This window comes from Acomys russatus, chromosome 5, assembly GCF_903995435.1.
Source record: "Acomys russatus chromosome 5, mAcoRus1.1, whole genome shotgun sequence".
In the NCBI taxonomy this organism is placed as follows: Eukaryota; Metazoa; Chordata; class Mammalia; order Rodentia; family Muridae; genus Acomys; species Acomys russatus.
Window position 1 is genome coordinate 25,839,152 of NC_067141.1, and position 21,023 is coordinate 25,860,174.

Genomic DNA, 21,023 nt, shown 5'->3' on the forward strand with positions numbered 1-21,023 from the left:
AATATCCTTTTGGTTTTAAATACTGGTCAGGAAAAAAATGATGTAAAAATACGTGAATATTTTCTATTACAGAAATGAAAAACTGATCTGCATCTAAAAGTGCAAGAGGTGAGGTGACTGAGCCCTTTCCCCAGATGCCACGGCAGTGCACAAGCCATTGCTTCAGCTGTTGGAGGAGGCTGGGATGTGTTTATGCTGACATAGAAAATTATAAATTACACTGAATTAGTATCCATAATCACTATATACACACAAACCAGTTCTAAAACCCACTGGTTTACAAGTGAAAACCTCACAAGGTACAGTAAAACAAGAAACATGCTTGGATGCCAGGCTGTGATTCGGTTACAGCCAGCCCACTTGATGGACACACTCTACCCGGCAGCACGAGCATTTCCAGACTCAACCTCTGTGACTTAGAGCAGTGTGGGTGCAGGCTGCTCAGAAATGGCCATCAGTGATGCTTACCGACAAGGGACATTTTGGTGAATGGGTTAAAAGGTGGATGAACTACCAAACAAAACAAAAACACCCCCCCACCCCAAAACCCAACCACAGCCATGTACACTCCAATATTCTAGTGTTTCATCTGTAGAAAGAAACGCTGTGAGCAAACAAGACCTTAACAGAACATATGGCTTTACAAGAACAGCAATTTATCAACTAAGTTGTAGCAATAAATACTTAATCTCCACCAAGACTCACGCATTTGATCCGCCTGAAACAATACAGAAAACAGTTACCAATCGAAAGCGGGTTATAAAAAGAACAAGTATTTCTTATTCAAAATCACTTTGTAAGTCAGAACAACCAAAATAACACGCAGAGGGTTTTTCCATCAACAGCTCTGTGCCAACCTGGAAGAAAAATGAATTCAGAATTTTGTACAAGGTGGAAAATGTATGAAAACTGCCTAATACTTTGGTCACACTAATAATTGTCAAATAGTTATGTTTTGAATACAATAGATCTGTGTAGTCACTTTATAAAACTATTCTTACAACCATCTGAACTATGTATCACTACTATTATTACACGGGTGGCGAGATCTGATGTCACAGGCTACCCATTATTTAGATCAATACAATATAAACATACGCAAAAATTCTTGGTATTTGTCAATGTGCAATATTTTTACACTTCTGAATTTCTCTGTACAACGTCTTAGAATCTAAAATATAAAGGTTGCTGGTCCTGATCCCTTGCAGAGTGCAGCAGTGGTGGCTTGGCAGCTCTGGGTGAGAGCCCTCCAGAGCCCCTGGGTGGTGGTGGCCTGCAGTCCTCAGTCAGCAGCAGATGTCACTCATCATACAGGGCCATTAACTGATGTGTCACTTGGCATGCTTGGCTGGTCAGTCCTACAGAGGAGACAGATACCTGAGGCACTTCAAGTTGAGCAGGATGGAAATCAGCTCTGCCCACCCCTCCACACAGGGCATATGGCTGCCAATGGTGGTGGAACAGCAGGTGTGTGGAAGCTCCTGACCCAGCTTCTCAAAACTACACGAAGGTGTGTGCAGATCACACCCCAGTTCAGCTTTCACACTGCTGCTCCCCGCATGTGCTTCAGAAGCTCTGCTCTGTCCTACGGGGGTACAAACCCACTTCCACCTGGAAAGCAGAGCTCTGCTACTAGAAAATGGGAAGGAAAAAGGTGTGTGAAGATGACTGTTGAGAACAAAGGGGCAGATGATGCTGGCTCCCACAGAGCAGAGACAGCATAGACAAGGTGGTTGAAGAGAGCAGCAACGGGTCTTTTGCCAAAACACAACCTGCGGCATTTGAGCAGGGGTATCCAGACGCACACAGATGCTTTTTAACTGAGCTGCTTTCCCTGCTGGAGGTCTGCCAACTACACAGCAACTGTGAGGTGCCCCTCAATATTGTGCTCTAACTACACACGCTGGTGCCTCATGCATGACGCACAGGGACTGAAGATGCTAGAGCCAGACAGAGCTGCATGTGACGGCATCTGCAGTTCACAAACTGTGCTGTTAAACACATTTCTTAACTGCTCAGTCCTGCTTTCTCCTCAGCAGAAAGGGGACGATAACGCCCATTCCAGGGCTTTTAAGTTATGTGTGCAAACAACAGATGTACAGACAGAACATGTGGGCTATGGTAGCAGTGCAAATACCTCAGGCTGAAGTAGAGAATGGTCCAGCAAGCCTGGGACTCAGAGCAGTGCAAGAAGCACTGGGGGGGAAAAAAAAAAAAAAAAGCACTGGGGAAGGCTGCCACCTACACTCTTCCCCAGGCTGCTTCCAAGAGTGCTGGCAGCACACAGAGCTCCCCGGGTAGCAGCTCAATGCCTCTGCTTAGAGGCTAGCCCTGTACTCCCACCTTCCCACATGCAAAGCTACAGTCTCCCCTTGAGCATGTTCTTTGGGCTGAGATACCCGCCTACTGTGGCTTCACTAGTAACTCCTGTTTTAACCAGGGCTGACTGAGGAAGCACGGATGGTCAGTGTAGCCTCAACTGCCTGATTTTCTACTAGCTTACCCTAACTTTTTGCAGCTCCTCCTGCAGACTGAAGAGCAGCACTAGCTATATAACAGCTAGAGAGGACCTACGTCGGTGCCCTTTGGTAAACAACTCTTCACTGTAGAGCCAAGAAGCAATCCACAGCCTCTTCAATGACCTCTGTCAGACCTATCAAGAAAACACTCCCCAATCCATGCTCCAAAGACAGCCTAGCTGTCCTGTCTGTTCAACAGGCAGAAATTAGGGGCTGACGTAACCATGTCAAGGTATCCTGCAGACCCCAGGGAAAGGGGAAAGGGGAACTTCCCGAACAGCTAGAAGCCTAGTCAGTGCCTTTTCTCCCCAAGTCTTCCTAAGAGCAGCCTGCTCACTTAATACTTATTGATTCTGTAGGCAGAAAGATTAAAAAAAAAAAAAAAAAAAATCACAAATCTACACTTCATTAGGTCTAGAATTTCTATGAGAACACAAACAGAGCAGAGGGTTGCCATGAATAGGGGCCTCCTGACCAGGAGTAGTGAGTGGCCTCGCTGGTTCCTGTCCACTGGTTCTGCAGGGTGTGGCCCATTGGGCAGTCTGGCCAGGGGAAAGTACACTTTTGCAACTGCTGTAAAGGTAACTGTAGTCCTTTTTCTATCTTTTATCAGAAGAGTGAGCTCTGAAAGCTGCTAAACAAAGCTTCTTGCTGTCCAGGGCACATCCTCATTCATTTTCTGACGTAGGCTCCTGTGAATCCAGTGCCACCTGGCTTAATCTGCGAGGCTGAGTGTATGGGCATGGGCCCTCTGCAGCTGAGGCTCTAGCTTGGCCTATCCCTTCAGACCACTGGCTCAGTCTAAGCAAAAGGTGACTAGAAAGAAAACACCACATCCAAATCAAATGGCTCTGGTAGTGGGGCTGTCCACTAAGACATGCACACCGCAGGCATCAATGCTTCAGGGACTGATCCCATCAGGGCTCCCCTTCTAGGGCTGAATTACTCAGCAGTAAATGGCAAAGGCCCCCCGGCCAGGCCCCCTGGGATCACAAGTGTGGCTGGGAAATGAGGCCGTCAGGTCTGTTCCCTCACAAGACCACTGAGGACTCCAGTCCTGGAGGGCTCAACACCATTCACAGTACAGCCCCAGCCTCAGAAGAAGAACTCAGTTTGGCCTGAGCAATCCCTCGTTGCCATGACCTTCCTGCAGAGCTAGTGCATCGATCATCCAGGTTTGAGGCAAGGATTCTGGCTGCCGGCTGCAGAGGTAAGCTTTGTTTCTCCCAGCCTGGCTGGGGCACCCGCCTTGAGACCCGAGAAATGCCACTGTGCCTAGCACACTGCTAAAGGCGTGTGTGCAGCTACAAAGCCCTTTCAAGCCCTGCCCTCAAGTGTCAACTCCCCTCCACCTTCCAGGAGATGTCAAGCAGAGGCAGGGTGGAGCCCGTACAGGCAGGAAGAGTGGTTACCTTTGCTCGGGACTACAGCTGGGAGTCCGGGGAGCTGTGCACTTGGCCTCTGCTGGCTCGGGGGTCTCTTCCGCATCTTTGCAACTAGCATCTTGAGAGGTAGACAATTTCTCTTCCTCACTACAAGAGAGAGCAAGACAGAGGCATCACATACAAGGCACGATGCCCAGGGCCAGAGGATGAGATCACATGCAAATGGCTCTGAAGTCATGACTGCCATGGAGGCAAGCCCTGGGGCTGAGCATGCTCAGGGTGGAAGGACCACAGAAATGCAGACAGTGACTGGGGAACCACGAGAGGAAAGGGCCAATACAGGTGGGAACTGAGAGGGACAATGTAATGTGGCTGTTGTCTGAGAAGAGCGGTCCGTGTCACCGTACATACCGGTAGGACTTCAACACTCTGAGGCCAAGTGTGCAAAACAGAAAAAGAAACGTACAAGAGTTTCAGAACACTCCTAGAAATGAGGAATTGGGGAAACATGTCCACGACTGCACATGGCACCCCGAAGAGTCGGTGGAGGTGTGAAGAGAACCTGTTTGAAGGAACAGGAGCCTTTAGTCCCACCGTGCACTCAAGGCCAGGCCCACCACTTGCATGTGCTCTTGGCTTGCAGCCTTGCCTCAGGCCAGAGGTGAGCCACCGCTAAGCCAGGTGGAAAGCCGCCTGCTGTCCTCCAGCAGCGCGTGCCAAGAGCAGACACCAGGAAGGAACAAGGAACCAAGAGCAGGAGCAGCAGTGAATGGGAGCCAGAAGTGCCTGTGGGCAGCTCTTGGTGGAGAGACAGCAGGCACATTGCTGACTCTTGACCCGGAAGCTCAGCTGTGTTCTGTTCTACCTGAACTCACACTTTAGCCAATTCAAAGAGATTCCGAAAGCTTTCATTTCCTCAGATCCAAGCTTGGCCTGGACTGGCGCTTTAGGGCAGTTTACCAGACAGTTCAGGGAACTACTCACAACCTACATATCCGCTGCAGGACTGACCCCAGGCTTTCCACAGTGCTGGTGTGGAGCCAGGCCATCAGCATCTTAAACAAGCTCTGCCCCCCACCCCCACCACTTCTTTGTCAACTCCCTTTCGTCACCCCTCTCTCTACTCCTTTCCCTCCAAAGCAACTACTCTAACACACTTACCCATCACTACTTGTTTACTCCAAGCCACGAGCCTGGACCCAGACCCAAAGCCCATTTCTCTGTACTGCCTGCAGTGTCACATGCTCCTGAGCAATGGCACTATGGCCACAGTGAACATCCACCTCTCTGTGGCTCACTACAGGCACAAGCAAACCAACCTTTAGGCCTCAGACTGCCAGGAACATCAATCACCAGCACCAGCATTTCTTAGGGGGTACACGCAGGAGAGGAAAATCGAGGGCTATCTTTTTTTAAAAGTCAGCATCGAATCCTCTCTTACAAACACGCCTTCTCCACTATCAAGGCCCGGCTCCCAATCTAAGTCCTTTCCATTCTCCTCAAACCTAGTAAGTAGTGGGTGGTGGCACCTGCTCTCATCCCCACAGTGGCTTTTCAGTCTTCTTGATGTATGTGCCTGTAACCTGCTATCTTTTGCTCATACTCTGTCTGACTGGGTTCCCTTGCCCACACCTTCCACTTCCTTCTCTTTGAGACAAGTCTCACTATGTAGCCGAGACTAGTCTCAAACTCACTAGTCAGGTTACAGGTGTGGTTCAGTTCAAAGTGTGCACAAAGCCTTGGGTGCCCCCTCAGGACTTGAGAGGTGGAGTCAGGAAGACCATGAATTCAAGATTATCCTCATAGTGAGTTCAGTCCAGCCTAGGCTGTAGGAAACTCTGCCTTAAACAAAACATTCTTTCTCTGAAGCCCAGGCAGGTCAGACTGTCAACAGTCCTTGACTGACTCCTGTGATTACTGACATCATCTCCCCCAGGGGACTTTCTTGTTCTTATCAGCATATAGGGATTCCTTGAATACCAGATTCCAATCTCTTGTTTAAGCACTACATTTTCTTTCCCAATCTGCTCTTTCTTTCTTTTTTCTTTTGAGACAGGGTTTCTCTGTGTAGCCTTGGCTGTCCTGGACTCATTTTGTAGACCAGCTGGCCTCGAACTCACAGCAATCTGCCTGCCTCTGCCTCCTAAGTGCTGGGATTATAGGAGTGTACCACTACACTTGGTTCAAGAGCATGGTTTTATTTATTTGTTTTTCGAGACAGGGTTTTTCTGTGTAGCCTTGGCTGTCCTGAAACTCACTAAGCAGACCAGGCTGGCCTCAAACTCAGAGATCCACCTGTCTCTGTCTGCCAAGGGCTGGAATTGAAGGTGTGTACCACCACCGCCCAGCTTGCTCTCTGTTTCTTAATCACTAAGTAGAAACTTTTAATATCAATGTCATGATTTCAATTCTTTTTGCATTATAGTTTCTAGGTTTTTACTTATTATTTTTACTTTATGTGTATGGGTATTTGCCTACAATGTAAATCTGTGCACTATGTGTGTGCCTGGTGCCTGCAGAGGCCAGAAGGTGTTAAATTTCTTGAAAGTGCAGTTACAGATGGTTGCGAGCCTCTGTGTGGGTACTAGGAATCGAACCCTAGGTACTCTGCAAGAGCAGCCAGTACTCTTAATTCTGAGCCATTTCTTCAGCGGCCCCGCCCCCCAATTTGTTTTCTTTCCTTTTTTTAAAGACAGATTTTCTCTGTGTAGTTCTGGCTGTCCTGGAGCTCACAAGATCTACCTGTCTCTACCTCCAGAGTGCTGGCATTAAAGGTGTGCACCACCCCCACCCAAGTTGTTTTCATTATTTTTTAAGGTTATTTTAAATTATGAGTAGGCGTGTCTGTCTGCACTTGAGTGTGTGTATGTGAGTGAAGGTACCCAAGGGAGCCAGAAGCATCAGATCCCTGGAGCTGGAATCACAGATGGCAATGAGCTGCCTGACATGGATGCTGGGAAGTGAACATGGATCATCTGGAAGAGCAGAATATCCTTAATCACCAAGCCTTCTTTCCAGCCACCCTTACTTGTTTTTTTAAAAAGGACTTTTCTGCCTATAGGTAAGGACAGTTTACCTTTTCCTCTGTTAACTCCCATGAGCACACCATTCGGCTCTAGTGCCTGTCTCTTCACCTGGAGAGCATGGACAAGACTCATAGCTGCACCTCACAGGGTTCCTAAGAGAGCTGCTTGAAGCATAAGACATGCATAGGGCACTGAAGTGTATACACAGTCTCCTACAAATGTATTTTAGACAATATTCAGCAAGGCAGTAAGAGTGATTTTCTCAAGTGCATACACCACTATGAACAGCTGGTATCTTGTTTTCGCATGCGTGTGACATATGACTGTGTATACTTGCCCATGTATGCACAGGTGGAGATCAAAGTTGATGCTGAATGTCTTCTTCAACTGTTTCTCACATTATCTGGGCCACTGTCTCTTCATGAACCTGCAGCTCACTACTTAAGCTAAGCTGGAGGACTAGCAACCTTCCAGGATCTGCCCGTCCTGGCCATGTTGGGACTATAGTTGCACATAGCTGGGCTAACCTTTTACGTGGATGCTGGGGATCCACACTAAAGTCCTCATCCTTGTGGAGCAGCACTTTACCCGTGGAGTTGGCACCCAGTCCCAACAGCTTGTATTCTCTTCATAACCCTCCTGTAGTTGTTTGCTAGGTACTTAGTGCTGGCATGAACATGGCCTTGTGCAAAGGCTCTACCGCCGAAAGACCCGCCCTCTTTATTTATCTCCATCATCACCGCCTATCCCTTAAGTACCGTAAGGAATCACAGTTTCAATGCCCAGGTCTTTGAGGATGACTGCACTGGTGCCCCTTTGTCACCTAGGTAAGCTAGGAACCTTGAATTTCCACCTACATTGTGAGAGTGTTCAGAACAAATTCCTTCTAAGAACTCTCACTGAACTTGAAGGCAAATCTGACCTGGCTGATGTCTCTGCGGCACTCAGTTGTCTGGGGATGGTGTGTAATGTACTTGCTTAGATCATCTTCAAAACTTCTCTACAGAAATCTTCATTATAAGAATAATTCCTAAATAAAAATGGGCTTCATTGTTGTGTTTTGTTTAGTTTTAGTATTTTTTTGTCTTATTCTTTTTGTTTGTTTGATTTACACGTCTTGGTTTGGTTTTTTTGAGAGAGAACATGAAGTCTGAATGGGAAAGGAGGTGGGAAAGATCTGAAGGGGGGGGGCACGATCATAATATAACATTTTTTAATTACAAAAAAAATCCTAAGCGGACAGACTGATGTTTTGTGAAAGGTATGCACTAACATGCACAGCTTAAGACTACTCATTAATAAAAAACCAAAAACCAAAAAACAACTGGTACATAAGATGTAATTCCTGCTGTAGCTTTCAGTGTTTTTGTTTGTTTGTTTTTATTTTTCAAGACAGGGTTTCTCTGTATAGCACTGGCTGTCCTGGAACTCACTTGGTAGACTGGTCTGGCCTCAAACTCATAGTGATCCACCTGCCTCTGCCTTTCAAGTGTTGGGATTAAAGGCGTGCGCCATCACGCCCATCCTTCTTTCAGTGTTTTTTAATTCTTAGCAAGTTAATGGAGTTCACAGCTCTGTTAAGTGGCTCAGAGGGTTGACCATGTATTAGGTGAAGAACCTTATAAACAATCAAATTTCTTTTAGTTCAATATAAGGATTTTCCTGATGTCTTTGGATTTCAGGATAAACTCCTTGCATTCAGGAAACAACATGCATACAACTTTCACATGTAGTTTGCTTAGAAGTAAAGCTTTCTAGTTTGTGACTAGTTCTGTGGTTTTGGAGTGGCTTTACTACCACCATGAAAAGATCTGGGTAAATTTGGCATTTTTTATTATCACATGCCTGAGTGGCACCACAGCTGATGCTGGCCAGCAGGCAGGTATTTCCTTCACAGACCACTGTGACTATCCTGCTGCTGCTGAACTACAGTGATTGCCTTAGAGCTACAGGCACGATCTCCATGCCACTGAATCTTGGATGGACAGGAAGACTGCAGCCTACTGCCAATCTGCTAGACTCTGAAGACACACACACATGAGGAAAAAATGCACTGTAGGGGCCTAAACTCTCCATCTCTTGGTTAACATTAATGGAAATGTTAGAAAGATAACAAGGTAGCCTTTTGGATACTCATTTGGATCTAAAAATGTCCGGCTTCTTCCCCCTTTCCTCCCAACAAGCTGTCACTGTAGCAGCCCCAGACTCGGGTTACCTTTTGAAGACAGCAGTCTCTGTCTTGGCGTCTACAGTGAGGCTGAGTGTTTCCTTCATGCCGCCATTCATCACGGTCTCAGTTACCTTGTCTGTACTCTCGGCATCCTCTTCCCCATCTGAACTGGCTTCCATGGCCACGCTGGCTGGTGCTGAAAGTGCATACAGTGGATGATTACATCCACCAAACCTGCCCTGGAGCTATGCCCCTTTCTACTCAAACTCCTGTGCCTCAGCCCTACCCACTACTTCAAGATGTTGAGAGTGGCAGCTCTGCTTGACTACATTCTTGATGGGATCCTGCTTTTACGAATGCCCACCAGGGTGGCTCTCTCACAAGTTTTCATCAACGGAAAGCTGCTAAGTCCCAAGAGTCTTACTAGCTCTGTGTCCACATGGTCCCAGCTTTCTCGAACTACTCCTAGGCCCATTCTACAACCCAGGAGAACATGCCTGGGGAATCTTTCGTTTGGTCTGCAACAGGAGCCATATTGTATGCTCACTAGTTATGAGCCTGGACTTGTCAGATTTCTGAACACAATGCCCCGACCCCTACTTCTGATCTGTATAACCGCAAGGAGAGACCATTCTGTGCCTCTAGATCTTTAGCCATCAAACCAGCTACAATGGATTTTTAAATATTTATTTATTTATTGGCTTTTTGAGACTGGGTCTCTCTATGTAGCCTTGGTTGTCCTGGACCCACTTTGTAGACCAGGCTGGCCTCGAACACACAACGATCCACCTGCCTCTGCTTCCCGAGTGCTGGGATTAAAGGTGTGCACCACTACCACCCAGCTACAGTGGAGTTTTAAATGTTAAGCTGCCATAGTTTAGAGTCTCAACTGAATAACTCTATCAGGTGAGTCTTTTGGGGGGATTACATGGATATTAAATGGCGCAGGAGGATCTAGTCAGATGTGGGCCAGGCTCTCTACCTGGGCATTATGCTTCCTCCTCTAGCTTTTGATACCTATCCTTAACACTGACAGGGCTGACAGTTGGAACCAACTCCTTCTAGAACCCCTGTTTTGTCGTCTGTCAACATAAGTTTCTTCTCCTGTGATAGCCTACTATCTTATTTTCCTACCTCTTTTTTAGTCTGAGCCCAAGCCTGGTCCCGTTTGGCCTACTACCTGCGAGCATACTGGCACACTGTACTCACCCTCTGCTTGAGTGGCCAAGGCAGCTGCACCAGGTGTCAAGGGGTCCATAGGCTCAGTGCTGGTTTCCATTTCCACAGGAGAATTACTCCTTAAAGAATCCTTTGTGCTTTCAGAAAAGAGAAAATTCAAATGTCAGCAGTGGGAACAGATCTTCATACTTAGTATTCAAATGTTGACAAAGCCATTCAGGAAAATCATGAAATAAGATCTCTGTCATCAAGTCAAACAAACCCCAGCACTGCCAGTGACACTCGTTGGCACCTATAGCACTAGACTGGTGGTAAGGGAGACACAAGCTCACATATACAGGGAAGTCAGTTCTGCCTTATAGCTGTGCCATTCCACGGGTGTTGGTCAGGGACCTACTCTTACTCCTATCAGTTCACTTGTGGAGCCTGTGAAGCCCCACAGCTCTGGAGGCACCATCTTCCCAGGGTATCTTTTATTTTGCTGTGGCGCTGGGTCAGTATGCTCCTATCCCATGCTGACTCTTGATTCTGTTTTGAGGTGCCACATTCAGCTTAGAGGTGAAACAAGGTACAGAGTATATGCTCACAGTACATGCACACCGCCTGCTTCCCTCTACAAAGGCTTTAAGACAGCATACCCTTGCTCACCTCAAGGAGGATGTGAACTCTGAAAAAGAAGCCCAGCCCGTCTCTTTAGTTGGCATCGGCTCCTCTGTGCTCCAGACATCAGATCCCACTGAGTCTAAGGGAGTGCCATGGGTGGTTTCCATTGGGACATCAAAGTTGGCAGACCAGGTGGGTGCTGAAATGAGGGGCAGATTATCATTTGGAGACTTCAACCCTTGAGTTTAACAAAAGACAGTCTTTCTGGGGCTCAGTGTAGTGTGTCATGCCTCTCATTCCAGATACTTGGAAAACTGAGCTAGGAGACCTATTTGAGCCCAGGCAGATGCTGGAGACCTTCAAAATGGAAATTATCTTTCAAAATCAGGAATGAACTTAAGGGCACCCTCAACTTAAGGACACCACCACTCCCAAATGGCAGGCCTGGAATGACTCCATTGCACAAGACTTCTAGACTAGTTAGACCCAAACATCTCAAAGAACAGCAGCACTGAGACCAAGGGGGCATCTCACAACAGTGTGAATGTGCCCAGTGCCAGGAGCAGAGCCCGAGAGAAAGCAGGCCAGCTGATGTCAGAGCTCCCCTCCTCCTGCCTGCCTGCCTGCAGCCTCCCAGCTATCCGGTCCAGCTCTTTCACTGCTGCTTTGAGTTCTGTCTGCCAAGTGCTCCCTTCAAAAGGCGAGTCCTAGGGGCTGGAGAATGGCTCAGTGGTTAAGAGTACAAAATGCTAGAGGACCTAAGTTCAGTTCCTAGCACCTACACTCAGTGGTTCTTAACTGCCTGCAACTCTAGCCAAGTTACAGCATCTCCAGGAGACCCCATACCTAGGTCTCCTGACTCATGAACACAGACGCACAAATGATACATACAGACACCTAACAATCTGGCCCCTCACCTCCATCCTGTTCCTGAGCCATACTAACTAGCCCGTGGGACCCTGCCCTCTTGCTGGCTCTTTTCCTTTTCAAATGGCACAGAGGCAACACAGCCTCAGGAAGACCTGCTGGCTGCAGCTTTCTCTGCACCTGCTCAGGAGTACATAATACTTTCAGGAGGCACTAAGCAGGGGCAGAGGCTGTGGCAATTCACCGTTGCAGGCTGTCTGTTATGTGCTGTCTGGCACATAAGCATGTGGACCTGAACCCAAGGGCAGGGAAGCCCTGTGCCTGAGGACACACACACAGACCTTTCAGCCTGGAGAATGGGGAAGCTGCTTTGAGACTGAAGCTTTATGGGAATTTGCCAGATGACTGTTAAAGCTATGTCTGGCTATCAGGCTTGACAAAGAACCAAGGACATAAAAGCTATCATGGTGATAGGGAACTGGTAAGGCTTGGCAAAGTCTTCATCACACCATGTGGCTCTCCCCACCTAAGTTTTAATATGTTAGTATCATTTTAAAAGACAGAAAATTCAAATCTTCTAATTAGTAAGCAGGAGGGCAAAAAATGTGGACCAGCTGAAAAAGCCCAAGGTTTGGAGTTTCACAAATAAACTGTGAAGAAATGTTTAAATTTGCCTGAGCTTAATTTGGCTCCTCTGGTACATTTCATTCCTGACTCCATAATACACAATTACTTCCTCATTTCTATAGACTGTGCTTTTTTTTTCTTTTTAAATATATACTTTTAATTATGTATGTGCATGTGTCTTTTGTGTGCTAAACTCTGGTCCTTGGCAATGACAGTGTTATAACCACTGAGCAACCTTTCCAGGCCCAGGCTGTGGCTTTTCCACCGCTGTTACAACGTCAGCCCCTGAAACTGGAGGGAGCTGTTGGGGGACCATGCTCTTTAGCTAGACTTGTGAAGACAATGTTCATACCAATCCTATTTAACTTGTCCCTCCCTAGGTGAGATTCTGGAAATTCAAACCTGCAAGGAAGTTACACAGCAGAACAGTGTTTTGAGCTCAACTGTGCCTCAGAGGCCATCTCAGATGCCACAGGTCACTCTTTTAGCAATTTTCTCTTTTCTTTTTTAAATTTTTATGTACATCTTGTGTTTGGCCTACATGTATCTGTGTGAGGGAGTCGGATCCACTGGAATTTGAGTCATAGACAGTTGTGAACTGCAATGTGGGTGCTGGGAATTGAACCTGGGTCCTCTGGAAGAGCAGCCAATGCTCTTAAGTGTGGTACCATCTCCCCAGCCCCTCTTTTGGCAATTTTCAGTAACAAGCAACTTCAAGCACTAACTCATAAGGACAGGGAGACTCACGCTCATTCAGGTCCACCTCCATCTTGTCCTCTGTGTTTGCACTGCTGGACTCAAACAGGTCTTGTTTGGCCCCATCTTCTTCTTCTGAGTCTGTACTTTCTTCACTGTCCGTACTGCCGGAACTACAAAAACAACACTGCAATATTTAAGGCTGCTTAATCAGCCAAAGATCATCTATAGTACAAAAGCACAAGGCTCTTCAACTTGACCATGGCCATCTATGCCATTTCACAAAGAGGAAGGCTTGGTATGTGCCAAAGATGCTAAGCAGGATTTCTCTATGTAGACCTGGCTGTCCTTGAACTCAAGAGATGTGCCTGAGTGGAATTAAAGGTGTGCACCACCACTACCAGGCCCAGATCCCTTCTTCTTACCAATCTGTATTCACCATCTTAGGATGTTGAAAAAATATTTTTTTAATTGGTAAAAGAGATTTCTAAGTTCCTGGTGTGACTTCTGATTTAGAGTGGAGTCTCCCTGACAGGTTTGGTGATCTATGTGAGGCTGAGGCAAAAAGGGCCTGAGTTTTGGGCCATCTTGGGTTACATAAGAAAACTCTGTTCAACAGATGATATCCACATAAATGGTTTGCCTTCTTCTTACAATGTGTCTGGTTGGTTTGTTTTTTATAAACCTGACAAAAGCTTGAGTTATCTGAGAAGAAGAAACCAAAACCAAGAAAATGCCTCTGCTGGCCCATGTGAGTACTAGGAACCAAATCTCAGTTTTCTGGAAGAGCAGCACATGCTCCTAGCCACTTGGTCATCTCTCTAGTCCTCCGTTCACTTTTTTTTTAAAGATTTTATTTCTTTATTATGTATATTGTGTTCTGCCTGCCTGTAAGCCAGAAGAGGGTATCAGATCACATTATAGATGGTTGTGAGCCACCATGTGGTTGCTGGGAACTGAACTCAGGACCTCAGCAAGAGCAGTCAATGCTCTTAACCTCTGAGCTATCTCTCCAACCCAAGACAGGGTTTCTCTGTGAAGTCTTGACTGTCCTGTTCTCGCTTTGTAGACCAGGCTGGCCTCGAACTCACAGCGATCCACCTGCCTCTGCCTCCCAAGTGCTGAGGTTAAAGGTGTGCGCCACCACGCCCAGCTCCTCCATTCACTCTTAAGAACATTCCTCTTGTCAGAATAAAGCACTGGCCTTGGGTTCAGCCTACATTGTTGGTGCCACGTGCAAGTCTCAAAGAAAATCACCTGCTGTGACCAGCTTTGGCTCACCTGGACCTCCTCTGGGATTCTGGAGTAAATGCAATGTGCTTCTCTTCCCAGATATCCTCTTCATCAGAGCCACCATCGTCAAACTGCTGTATCCGTTCTTTACAACATGCTTCAAACAGGGCGATATTTCCCTGAGGAAAAAGAGAAAAACACAACCAAGTGTCAGAATTGCTTTCTCTCCCAAATTACCAATGAAAATTTTGCTTTTACATTTGCTTTCCAAAAAAAATGGTACCTATCACATATGTCCAAATTAAGCATAAACATATAATGTAAGCTTCTATGAAATAGTAACAAAACATTCCCAAGAAAGATTGGGCTTTAAATTAGCATATAAAAGGCCTGAGTAGGGGGTGGGGAGATGGCTCAGTGGTTAAGTGGACCTGTTCTAAAGGTCCTGAGTTCAATTCCCAGCAATCACATGGTGGCTCACCACCATCTATAATGTAACCTGGTGCCCTCTTCTGGCCTGCAGGTAAATAAGCAGACAACACTGTATACATAATAATAAAATACATCTTAAAAAAAAATGAGCTCACTTGTACCTCACAGACTGCCCTGTTTCATTCTTTGCCCCAGAGATAAGTCTTCAGTATGACCAACAAGGAAATGACTTGGGTCCTGTCTGCCATGCCAGGTAGCCATGAGGAGCTGCTATAACCTGAGGAGTTGTGTCTACCTCATCAACAACAAATACAAGTAGGATGCCATAATACTCAACCTAAAATCAAGACAGCCTCATTAAGATGGCACAAATGAGCCAGGTGTGGTGGTGCATGCTTGCTGGGGCACTCTGGAGGTGGAAGCAGTTTGAGGCCAGCCTGGTCTAACAGAGTGAGTCCAGGCAGCCAAGGCTACACAGAGAAACCCTGTCTCAAAAAACAAACAAAAAGATGGTACAAATGTCTTGCTTATAAGAGAAGGAGCTGGGAAGAGAGACTGATACTGATCCAACCTATGTTCTTTTCATGCAGCAGAGATAAGAAGCCAAGGCGAAAGGGTCCTGTTAGCTTAGTCACAGCTTAAGCTAAGGTTGCCAACTCCTGCTTGCAAGTCTGGGCAGACATCATGAGCAGGTGACACTCATTAACACAGCTGGCATGTGGGATCCCAGAGTGCATAGGGGTCTCTGGTACAGGGCAATCACATGCAGCCTCAGCAAAACCCAAGTCAATTCTCCACCCATCCAGTGACACATCACTTACAAGCAGAAATGTTTATACTTACACTTTCATTTGTATTGAGAGTAAAGTTGATATCTGACACCCGATCAAAAGAAACACTATAAAGAAAAACGTAAGAGTTGTTAATCATCCATAGGTAGCTATAAACAGGACTCTGAAATTCTCAAAATTCAAAGTACTTGTATTACCACTGCACTCGCCATCAATAATACACAAACCCATCTTGCTGTGCTTGTTGTATCCAATGGTGCCCTCCCTGGCACTAATGAATAAATACAGGGGATAGCTGGGAGGAGAGATGTTGAGATGAGGCTTTGAAGCCCCTGACAGCTTTTCTAACTTCTGTGCCAAATATGGTTCCAAGGATCACATAAAAAAAGCCAAGAAAAAGCTTCCAAACTATCAAGATCAAACATGAAAAAGCACAAAAGGACTGTTAGGTACTAGGACCAATCCATACATGAAACACACAAGCAATCCTGCTCTCCTGCTGCCTTGACAGCGTGACAGTGGAGTGGTAAAAGCAGTCTAATGAGCCACATGATAAGTGGTGGGACAGTGCCATTGTCCTTCAAAGTTGGGTTCTAACCCAGTCATCAGGCCAAGCACCATGTTCTAAAAGAGAACGCCAATTCCAAACTAGTAATACTTATAGAGTCCAGTCAGGGAAAATATAAGATGTCAAATGGTGATGGTGTAGGGATGATGATGATGATGTGTGTGTGTGTGTGTTCTGATTCTGTGTAGATTGTTCACACAGCAAATACATAAATGCCTTGGGCAGTTCTTGTTCTTTCTCAATAGAAATGAGCCAACGAGAAGGGTAGCTGGCTGTCTTAGGGGCTTCAATTTTCCCTTCACCTCTATTCTTGATTACTTATGAGCATCATATTGGGATGTGTTGTTCTTCTTAGGCGGGATGCTAAATGCTGGTTATCAGTTCTTCCAATCACCTGTACATCACTTCTCACTGCTCTGCCAGTTTTTAATTCCCACTTTGCCTTTGACCCTGACTGACAAGCAATGGTTTTAATGCTTGGTTCTTGCAAAACAACCCAAAGCTTCTTATAGGGACTTCCTCAGAGCAGAGAGCACATTCAACCAGGGCTGGTAATCTGCAGGAATACACTATTAAACAACATGCTGGGCAGTCGCTGACACCTTGACCAGGGAGCAAACATGGGAAGGAATTATAGAATCACTTGCAGTAGTGCTATTAAATACCCCGAGAAGAGCAGAATGGTGACTGGGGTCTTCATAGACCCAGGAAGCTGAGGCAAGAAGATACTTGAGGTCACAAATCCATAATCAGCAGAGGGCAACACAATGAGACTCATCTCAAAACCAAAGATCGCTTAATAAACACAAATCCCTGTGAAGGGTTCCTTCCAGTGCTCTGTCCCACCCCCCAGGGTCCCTTGGAGTGAGGAGGCTCTTAGTTGTTGCCTTAATCACTCAAGCTCAAGGTTGGATGCTGCAAGTAAATGGCAGGTGGGACCTCCAACTCAGGGATGCTACAGAATCCAAAAAGCCAGGAGAATCACGAAAACAGCTCACAAAATCAGGTGCGAGAGGTCATTAAGGAAATAGAAAACTATACTCACTTGCCAATGTCGTCTTGGTCTGCAAACTTCTCATCGTTGAAGCCAAACTGGTCAATAAAATTGGACGTCATTTGTTGCATCTGATAATCAGAAAAGGCCTGGCAATCCCAGGACCAGTGACAGTGACATCATGATTCTAATGACATTCTATATACTATTTGCCCATTTGTGTTCCAGAAACTACTTTAATTCACACAGCCATGTAGATTTAAAAGTTGGTGTGTTTTTCTTAAAAAAAAAGAAAAATCAAATAATTTCAGACACATATTACCCCAAGGGGGGGGGGGATTTTTTAAATGTGATACACAAATTGCTCCACTACATATCTCATTAAGAAATATTTAAGTGATCACACACTGTAAAAAGTGACTACTATAAATAGTCTTTGGACAGAGAACTGGGTTAACCTTAGTATGAAGAGTTGAGAGACATGTAAGTCTGAAATTATCAGAAGCATCATCATCTCCAGACACAACCAACAGCATCCTAAAATACAACATGTGCTGACCACCCCCAACTTCCCACCCTCTGCCAGCCCCCACCATCTCCCAACTCCCATCCGCCATAATAAAAATATCATCAGAGGAAGAAGAGACCTGATGGACATAATCATGATCCTACAAACGAAATGCTGAACTAATTCTTGGTGGCTGGGAATAGTCTGAAATAAGGAGTACCTCTATACAACCTACCTGAGAGACAGGGCAGAAAGCATTAATCTCATCAGAAATTAATCAGAAAAGCCCGGCACACTTAACAGAGCAGCCAATTCTATTTCCATCAGTCTTGGGTGAGTCTTCCCAGGTGGAATCTGGGGAATGTTATACTGGACCCCACCCAAGTGCTAACAGTCTATTTATGCCATCAGGAAACATGCCCTGACTACACAAAGATATCAAGTGCCATTTTACCTCCTCATTGTCACCCAGACAAGGAATACCAGATCACAGGGCCATCCTGTGAGTATTACATGTGGCCAAAGACAAAGCCACCAGTGGGACCCATGCAATAGCACTTGCCAATTGGGGGCTTTTGAGGCCACTGGCTGCAAAGGAGGAAGCTACAAAGGAGTCAATAGACTTCTTGGGTCCCCACCTCAGCAGAGCCTACAGGCCCCATCCCTGCACTCTAGAAATACCCCTGTCATTCATCTTGACCACACTAACTCTCATAGCAGGGAATTATGGCATGGATAATCCAAATTGTATGTAATTTAAAAAACAGACTTCATGTTTGGCTTTGGATATTAAATTTTACTTAGGTGTGAAAAGACACTACAAAAACAAGGAAAACCCAACCAACTCTGACTAGAGTGGCTGTGCAGAACCCCAAGCCTCACTTTCCTCTCAAGCAGACAACACTTCCCGATCAGGCTCACAGAGGTGGCATGACACGAGTTCATGGATGTATGGGGACAGTGACTGGGTAAGGTCTGGAGTGCAACCAAAGCACTTACAGCACAAGAGAAGGAAAAAGTTTTTTGTGATAAGCACTCTGGGGGAATAAGCAGAAAATAGGACAGGCAGCCTTCACAGCCAGTTCAGCAAGACTGAAATCAGCTCCTCTGTGACTTGCACCTTATCACTTATGAGTAACATATGTAAGAAACCCATGGGGCCATTCTGCTGAGCAAGCAACACAAGACAGGCTGTGGATTTATCTAGACTAGAAATCTCACAGAGTAAGGTAAGAGCCCCTCCTAAATGCTTTGGCTTTTTTGGTTTTTGTTTTCAAACTTTCACACTGTTCATGATATGATTCTTTGGATATGAAAAGAAAGAAATGTTTTTCTCAAATTCAATACTTCACAAGCAGCAAATACAATGCAAACATATGCATGCATACATGTACACAAACAGATACATTCATGTGTACACACAGACTTTTATTTATTGGCCCTACACACCTAGATAGAGCTACAGCATTGACAGAAAGTAGGATCAGAACACTCTGATCAGTTCTCGGGCTAGCATAGCTTCAGGGAAGATAAAGTAGCAAAGAATTTCCTGTTTGCATCTGCTCTACTACTCATCTATAGAAGCCAGTATACACCCAAAGTGAAGAGGCACCACACTCTACATGCAAAGCTGTTGCCAATTCCTACATCCTGACCTGGAAGGCAGCAATGCATGGCTGTAGCAACATTAAGGAGCACTGGCCAGAACTGCCACCCTAACCTCCTCTCAGCACAGAAACAGTTCGGGATTCAATGTGATCCAATGGCATGTCCCAAGCTGCATGTGGTGTGAGGTGCTAGTGTTGTCAGCTGACTTCTGACCCATCCTCCCAGTAAAGGGGAAGAGCTCATTCCCCCCACACCTCTGGAAGACGATAGGAAACCAGAAAGTACTAGGGCAAAGGCACATATGTCACAAGGCATTGGCTCACTGCTCAGGACCACATCTGCGACAGGGTTACCATGTAAATGACTGTCTCACACTCAGCACACTCAGGCGCTGTGAGTAGGAAGTCCAACTTCAAACAGGAATGAGGCATTTAACAAGTTGCTATCTACAAATTGATATCTTGCTGCAGTGGGGACTATGACTGGATTGAATGTGAGTGAAAACACCCCCAAATAGACACGGCTCTAGAACCAGGTATCATGATAAGCAAGGCAACCCACTTTCTAGACGTCCAAAAATAACTTCTAGATTAAATTAGTAGCTGTAAGTTTAGGCATCTGTAAAGTCTTTGGTTTGATTTACAGGAGCGAGAGAAGAGCATATGTGACAAAAGATTACCAACATAGTTGGGAAGATGTTAAAGGCATCTGTTTATATGTATAAAATTACATTTATACTGTGTGTGTGTGTTTATGTGTAAGTCAGTTCAGTTCTCTCCTCCCAACATGTGGGTTCTCCGGATCAAGCTCAGGTCTGTGAGCTCAGCAGCATCTCCTTATTAGCCCAGGCATCTTTTTTAATACTAGAAGTTAACAGGTACAAACCACCTGTCAGTTCACATTTGATCCACTAAGCTTTGTTCTAGGGGTATAGCAATAAATTTGGGCTCATGTCTGGTCAAGCTGACTGAACACTCTATGGTGTAAACGGAACAGTACAGAGCACTGCCAACAACACAGGGCTGCTTGCAGCAGTTTGCCATGTTGGACTGCCTAGACAGCTGGTATTTCTTGAAAGCAAGAAGATGTGCGCTGTTCAAGAAGACACTGCTTCCTCACAGTGTTCCCTAACTCTAACCCTAGGAGAATGACTGCCAACAGCAGCTAGTGTCAAGAAACACTAAGGAGATCAGCAAACACTGAAATTTTACTTCAGATCTATCTGGGAAAGGCTAAACTTCTTTGGCACCAAAAGTAAACAACTCCTCAGTTGTAATACCGGAATATGATGAGCATGCAACTTGGAAGCAAAAAACAGCCACACAAGAAAATCAGAAGCTTCACACTGACCCCATTAAGAAGTGTGACTAAGACTAAGAAGCCAAGCACTACCCAGTATAGTTTGGCAGTGTTTCCTTAAGTCCTACTGCCACACCAATGCCTGGGCCAGAACAGCTGAGGACAGCTTTCCCTCATGAACAGCAGAGCATCTGCTTCTATTCTGAACTCTCAAACCCCACTCCCAATAGAAATGTAAACTCAACTGTCAGCTTTCCACGAAGGACTGAGAATGACAAGTCAGTACATATTAATATTGATCTCCTGGTTTTTGCCAGAGAGATTAAATGCAGTTACTATATGGAGACAAGCTGGAGGCAGGAATGGCAAGAATGCTTTCAACTAACACTTCATTTAGACGCGACACAACACAATAAAACAGCACTGGGGAAGAATTATCTAGATAGACCATGTGGTTCAGAGGCACTGCATACAATTTACTCAGACATTTTCATGTTATTTCTTTCACTCTTGACCAA

The 21,023-nt window shown here is 45.7% G+C and overlaps 1 protein-coding gene across 6 annotated transcripts in view; it reads right to left on the reverse strand.

Annotated features, from left to right (window-relative positions):
* Window positions 1–683: 683 nt before the first annotated feature.
* Ppp6r3 (protein phosphatase 6 regulatory subunit 3) overlaps window positions 684–21,023 on the reverse strand; it is a 113,884-nt gene continuing 93,544 nt past the window's right edge. For 3 of the 6 annotated variants that reach the window (XM_051145765.1, XM_051145768.1, XM_051145763.1), the window contains 6 exons: window positions 17,142–17,239; window positions 15,581–15,635; window positions 14,354–14,484; window positions 13,124–13,245; window positions 10,928–11,081; window positions 10,227–10,416 (listed from right to left, as the gene is read on the reverse strand). In XM_051145765.1, coding sequence (XP_051001722.1) covers window positions 10,242–10,416; window positions 10,928–11,081; window positions 13,124–13,245; window positions 14,354–14,484; window positions 15,581–15,635; window positions 17,142–17,239 — 735 coding nt within the window. In that variant the 3' untranslated portion in view covers window positions 10,227–10,241. Of the gene's footprint in view, window positions 1,359–3,931; window positions 4,052–4,315; window positions 4,334–9,145; window positions 9,297–10,226; window positions 10,417–10,927; window positions 11,082–13,123; window positions 13,246–14,353; window positions 14,485–15,580; window positions 15,636–17,141; window positions 17,240–21,023 lie in introns of those variants that run through there. The other 3 variants (XM_051145769.1, XM_051145767.1, XM_051145766.1) reach the window with 3 other exon arrangements.